Below are 6,800 nucleotides of genomic sequence, written 5' to 3'. Positions count from 1 at the left end.
ACCATGACAATCTGCCAATCACTTTCTTAGGTCACCTATTAAATGAAGTGAAGAAATGTACAGCAGCTGCTCCCTATGCAGCATCACGGTGTAACTGTAATTAAGCTTTGCGGGACATGACCATCCATGTGTGTGTGTGTGTGTGTGCATGTCCGGAAGCGTAAAAAAAGAAGGGAAAGTGTCGATGCTTGCGATGATTCATGGTCTCGCCTCCGGAGTGAACCGTCGTTTCAGCAGAGAAACATTCGAGGGTTCCTGATGACGGAGAGGGGGAGGCGGTAGGAAAGGTTCGGAGCGGGTCATTGGCTGCCGTCCCAACATGGCTGTCGGCCCGGCAGCCAGTTGGAAAAGACAGAATCAGCTCATAGCGGTGGAAAGCCGCGTATGTAATTCAGCTGCCTGTGGCGCCGTCCGTCGCCCTAGCAACCGATATTTTTGGAAAACCGGGACAATCAGGAGAACCGCAGGTTTTCTGGCCTGCTGGGGGTTTTCTTCTCCCCCGGAGAACCAACAGTGGTAATAAGGTGGGGATCCTCTCCACGGGGGGGGGGGGGGGGGGGGGGGGTGGTGGCGGTGCTGGCTCGCTTCCAGAGACAAACTTGTGATGTTTGGATGATTTACAACAGCACAGGAAGTGTGTGTGTGTGTGTGTCTGTGTGTCTGTCTGTCTGTGTGTCTGTCTGTCTGTCTGTCTGTGTGCGTGGGTGTGTGTGTCTGCATGTGTCGGTGTGTCTGTGTGTGTGGGTGTGTCCGTGGGTGTGTGTCTGTGTGTGTGTGGGTGTGTCTGTCTGTGTGCGTGTGCGTGCTTGCGTGGATGTGTGCAGACGATCGGACATGATGACTAACAATGGCCATGTTCGGCCTCTGCTCTTGCTCTCTGCGGAGGCCTTTGAGTGACACCAGGTCACACCTGGTCTCTTCCCCTGCTATTGCTCACTTCTCTGGATCTGTCTGTCTGCCCATCTTATCTATTTATCTATCTATCTGTATGTCCTGACCCCTATCCATCTGTCTGTCTGTCTGTCTGTCTGTCTGTCTGTCTGTCCATCGTGTCTGTTTATCCAGATCTTATCTAGCTGTCTGTTTTGCTATATGTCTTACCTGCATATCCATCTGTCTGTTTGTCTCTGTATATCCGTCCGTCCGTCTGTCTATGCATCCATTTGAATATCCTATCCATCTGTTTGTCTATCCACCTGTCTGTCTATCTGACCAGCCATCTATCTCACTATCCCTCCGTCGGTCTCTCTGTATATCCCTCCATCCATCCCTCCATCCCTCCATCCGACTGTGTGGGTGCTCACCACATGCCTGTGGGCTGCTTGCAGGCTGGCTAGGATCACATGTCCCAATACCTCTGATTAGAGCAGCTCTTCTAATCCCCTGCTGCTCTCTGCTCTGCGTGGTGTGCATGACAAGACGGTGGTGGATACCGAGAAAAACAAGACACCTTCCACCCAAACACCAACAACACACTGGGCTTCTCTGTCGGGAAACACAAGGCTGATGTAAGCTGAAGACTCAGCGAGGGCGAGAGTCACACGCCCTCGTTGTGGATTTGGATAGTTGTCATTAGTCGTTTAGTTAAGTAGTCATTTTTGGCCTGACAAAAAAAGAACATTAAAGGTGACATATTATACCAGGTGTGAGTGTGATTAGCCGTTACAAGCCGATCTAGGTGGACAAGCCCACTTGTGATGTCAGACGAGGCCAATTTTCAAAACGGCTTGTAACGGCTAATCACACTCACACCTGGTGATATAATAGGTCACCTTTAAGGAAAATGGAAAGAATTGTTAGCTAATCAGTGACATTGTAGGCAATTCACTGAGTGCAGAATGAAAGGAGGCTCAGCTCAAAGCGTTGCCATGTTCTGAGCATCTCTGGCATACAAGATGTTTGGGGACCCCTACTTTGTAGGCAGCCTTCCTTCTTGTGGGCAGCCTATACTGCCCACAAGAGCTAAACTCGAGGCAGTGGTGGGGCAAGAGCTGGTGGTGGTGGTGGTGGTGGCACAAATAGGATATTTGGCCTATGGCAACTCCTCCACCACATTTCGGAATAAATGATCAGGTAGTGTGTCAGTTTAAATTGAATTTGCAGCCCATCCTCTCTGCTGCTAACTGTATTGATTGTTATATAAACCATCAATTTGTGCGGCCATTTCCAGATTACCTTTCCCAAATTGCGTCGGACTGTCGTCTCCACCCCCTGTCAGTAGACTGGCTCAATGTGGCCATCTAGTGTTGGGCTGTGAGAAAATATAGCACGCTTATTTCAACTGACTGCTATTGAAATAAAAGTAATTTGTTCCATGCTAAATATTTTTTTCACATGTACCTTGATCTGTAACCTCTTTCCATGGTTCCTTCATTTAGTTTGTTAAACATTTAAATGTTTTGGTGATTTGAGGTAGGACACTGAGTTATTATGACTAACGATAATGTATTTTGAAAAAGGAACCAAATATCACATCATTTGATAATTCAAACAAGAAACGTGTGTGTGGTGAGATTTTCTGTATGGGTGAGTATTTAATATCAACATAGACCCACACTCCCTGTTGCTTTCTTTATACTCTCCTGTGTTTATTTATTGGTCGGTTAACACAGTATTGATCTATTGATTGAGGTTGAAGAAGACTAGAGTACATATTAGAACTAAAGGGAGAGAAATAGAAAGGATAAGATGAGGTGCAAGGGTATTTATTAATTAACCACATTGGTCATAATCTTGGTGTTTTTTGGCTATGAAAGTGGAGCTTTAAAATATGCAAATATATATTGAATGTGTATATATATATATAATTTTTTTTTTACAAACTTACAACATCCCAGAAATATGTTTGGATAGTGTTATCATAATAAATATATAAGTGTAAAAAAATTAAAATTCATTTTAAAGCAGCTTACCACCTAGGAAAAAGAGTGGTCCTCTGGAAATACACACACATTCCAACCTCTCTCCTATCTCTATGGTTACTGCCGTCAAAGCCATTTTGAGAAGAAAATATCAAATGGAACTACCGGGATTAAAGCCATTACGCTGGGTTGTTTACTTTTAGTATTTGTTAAGCCTGCTGTCAATCATGTACACTATTTATCACAATTCTCCTTATCGTTATCAAAATGAGTACTTAGAAATAACTCTCTCTACACTGAGGTAAAGAGTGTGATGCAATGTTTGGTTGTGCAGTTTAGTACGTGAATATGTACTGAAGCTTGTGGTGTGTGTGTGTGTGTGGTGTGGGGGGGTATATGTGCATCCTGGTGTGGGTGTGCATGGTTGCATTAGTGTATATTTGGTTTGGTGTATGTATAAACCTTTAGTGTGTGTGTCTGTGCTCGCATGTCTGGTGTAACTTTTCATGTATGTGTGCATGGGTGTGTGCGTGAATTTAGCCATTTGTCCTTGTTTGTGCGTGTGTGGGTGGGAAAGGGGTTTTATTTTTGAATTCATCTATTTCATCTTATTTTGACTGATGACAGTGTCTCTCCTTGTGATGGATCCGAGATGGGCTGTCTAAATAAATTAGGCTACTGCTCGATGGAATCGAAAAAACATTTCACATCGGATGAATGCGAAATGTAAAAATTGGGTTTCCCTTTCAGGAACAAATAACAACTTATCTAACAATCCCCCAAAACACACACTGTAATCAAAGCTCAGGCAATAGTTGATTTTTGCATAATTCCCAATAAAGGCAACACATGTAATACTTCTCAGTACAACGAATGGACAACAACACTGCAGGAAATTCCTGAGCCATCATTATTTATGTTTTTGCATTTATGAAGTAACAAGCCTCCATCTCGTAACCTTTACCTGAGGTATATTGCCAGAGGAGGGTAGGCCTCACAGAGAGAGCGAAAGAGAGCCAGGAACAAATAGGTTCTGAGATCAATACCCACCCCTTACCAGAGGGCTCCCCCCACTCGCTCTTTCTGTTCCAATCTCCGTCCCAATCTCTCTGGCCCCTCCCCAAAGAGTCTCGCTATTTAAGAATATCTATTCGTGGATCTGGCCCATTTCTTTCAATTAATGCCCCTTTCAACCAACCAGCCATTAGAATGCTATTAAATCTCTCCCGCCCTGGCGAGCGCAGTCATTCACGCCCAAGCCGCTGCCCTCCTTCTCCGATAAGGGGACCGTCTACCTTCTAGAAGGATCACAGGGGAATAATTAACCTTTTGAAGGGGGGCTCCTCTGAAGAGAAGGATGGTTGGAGGATGGGGGTCTGGTGTTTTGTTTTTCTGCTTTTTGTGTTCTTTGTTTCACAAGTTGTTCCACTTCTGCCTTTCTCTAACTTTGATTAATTCTGTCTCTGTCCGTCAGTCGTTCATCGATTTAGCTATCTCTTGGTTGAAGAGGTTATTCCAAAACTTTTTGTAACAACACCTGGGACATTGGGATACAGATAAAACCACACAGTCTCATGTTTGACTTTTAAACAATGAACACGTCCTTGCAATCAAATCGCTCAAGTGTGTCTATGACATTCACACAACTTTTTTAAGGTTAGAAAATTATTGTTGCTATCATTTTATAACCTTCGAATGAATGTGAATGTCTAGCAATAGCCTAGATATTATCTATATATGCTATACTGGCAAATAATCATTCGGCAGCCTGTTTGTATGTATCGGTACCTTTACAAGACAATTCAAACCTTTCAAAAATAGCTTTTGTCAAAAATCCATCATCAAAATCCCATCTATTTAACAACCTGTCCGCAACCTTAGCGTCCGTGACCCCATATGCATATCAGCCCTGCCTCGCCAGTCCCCACCCAGTGGAGCTGCTCCGTCCTGACCCAGACTCTGCTCCTCGGCTCCCCTGTCCAGGTGCTTGCCGGGGAGGAGTCGGACATCACCTCCAGCATGCTGAGCACGGAGGACAACGACAGCCCCCTGGAGGAGCTGGTCTACCAGCTGGACGCCACGCCCACCAGCGGCCTGGTGGCCCTGAAGGAGGCGCCTGACCACGGCATCATGAACTTCACCCAGGCCCAGGTCAACAACGGGGAGGTCATCTTCATCCACGAGGGTAAGGGTCGCCGTGGGGTAGGCGGGAGGGCTCAAGGTTATGTCTGGTTATCGTCCTCCTAAGCCTCCCTGGATCATGGTGAGGATCTCTCTTGTGTTCCTGCTCAGGGTTTGCTCTGGGGCAGTTGTTCCGTGCCCTGTTGAAGACATTGGGTTGGGGGCAGGGGGGCTTGGAACGTGCGGTACCTGTGAAGCCCATTCAGACTGCGTGATTAACGACTATACTCCTAGATTGGCTTGACTTGACTAAGAAGGGGCCGCAGACAATCCAATATAAAATGTCGGCAGCAATAATGACTTTTTATCTGTTTCTTATTTTCTGCCGAAACCCGTCAAGCCAGTTTCAACCCTGTGGAGAAAAGAATTGGTTTTCTCTTCTCTAACCCTTCTAAACCCAGACAGACAGACAGATAAATAGATTGGTGAAAACATAGACACGCAAGCAGATAGATATTGACAGAGATGGGATGAAACGGCAGACGGACAGACGGAGACCAATTTTGACAGACAGACGGACAGTCAAATAGATAGATACAGACAGACAGAAAGGGACGACAGACATGCAGAGTGACTGACAGATTGGCAGAGAGATGGAGAAAGACAGTTGAACAGATGGAGAGATGGAGACAACCTGACCGACATACAGATGAACAGACAGACAGACAAACACAAACACAGACAGATTGGGAGACTGCGGACAGACAGACAAAGATAATCCTACCGACAGACAGATAAATTGATAAATTGACAGACTGACTGAGACACAGACATAGGAAAAGATAGATGGACAGACAGATGGCCTGAGACAGACACACAGAGGGAAAGACAGACAGACAGTAACGTGTGTGTGTTGTGCGGGTCTGCAGGCGAGGAGTCGGGTGGCTTCAGCTTCAAGGTGACGGACGGAGAACACACATCGCCCCTCTACCACTTCATCGTCACTGCCAGGCCGCTCGCCATCACCATGGAAACGCAGGAGGACCTCATGGTTTTCCCCGGTAAGGCGCCAAGGACCCCGCTGGTTGTTACCCACAATGCACCTGGAGGGGGGGGGGGGGGGGAAAGGGAAGCATCTCTCAGTAGATGTCCGGCAGTGTCCCTTTAATCCGATCCCTCGGTCGACCCCTGAAATAAATAAAGAAACGGGGACAGATCTGCACTGCTGGAGCAGTTTGAAGGAGTTTGTTGGCCGCGTGTGGAAACGAGTCAGCTCGCAGGAGGGATAGCAGAGAAGAGGAGAGTTACTTTATTCATCCCAGCAGAACGCACAGGAATGGGTATTAAAAAGAGATTGATTATATGAAATAAGAATAGAAACTGCCATAATCACACAATCACAAATGATTGCAGAAGTTAAAGTATAATAAGAGTAGGTGAAATGCAAATTCAAAAAGGAAATAGATAATATAAAGACAGTGCCTGACTGAGTGAGACTGATATAATAAATCTAGCATTAGGATGAGCCTTTCGAGGGAAATTTGTGAGTTAGTGTTTAAAGGAATAAGCCTTTTTATCAGCCTCATTTCAATTCCCCTTTTTACAACATAAGATATATCAACAAGAGATCCTTCTAAAGAGAGTTTTAGTGCTCAAATGTGGGTCTGTGTGTCCGTGCGTGCTTACATGTGTACACATGTTTGTACATTTGTGAGTGAGCTTGTATATATGTGTGTGTGTGTGTGTGTGTGTGTGTGTGTGTGTGTGTGTGTGTGTGTGTGTGTGTGTGTGTGTGTGTGTGTGTGTGTGTGTGTGTGT

General features: G+C 45.5%; 1 protein-coding gene across 1 annotated transcript in view; it reads left to right on the top strand.

Moving 5' to 3' along the window:
* cspg4 (chondroitin sulfate proteoglycan 4) overlaps window positions 1-6,800 on the top strand; it is a gene marked incomplete at its 5' end in the record, with an annotated part of 58,399 nt that overhangs the window by 46,065 nt on the left and 5,534 nt on the right. Inside the window, 2 exons of the mRNA XM_084477096.1 lie at window positions 4,845-5,046; window positions 5,912-6,043. Of these exons, the coding sequence (XP_084333222.1) occupies window positions 4,845-5,046; window positions 5,912-6,043 (334 nt within the window). The remainder of the gene's footprint in view (window positions 1-4,844; window positions 5,047-5,911; window positions 6,044-6,800) is intronic.

Source organism: Micromesistius poutassou (genome assembly GCF_964030765.1).
Source record: "Micromesistius poutassou genome assembly, chromosome: 13".
Lineage (NCBI taxonomy): Eukaryota > Metazoa > Chordata > Actinopteri > Gadiformes > Gadidae > Micromesistius > Micromesistius poutassou.
Note: the sequence above shows the minus strand (reverse complement) of the source record. Positions and strands in the feature narration are given on the sequence as shown.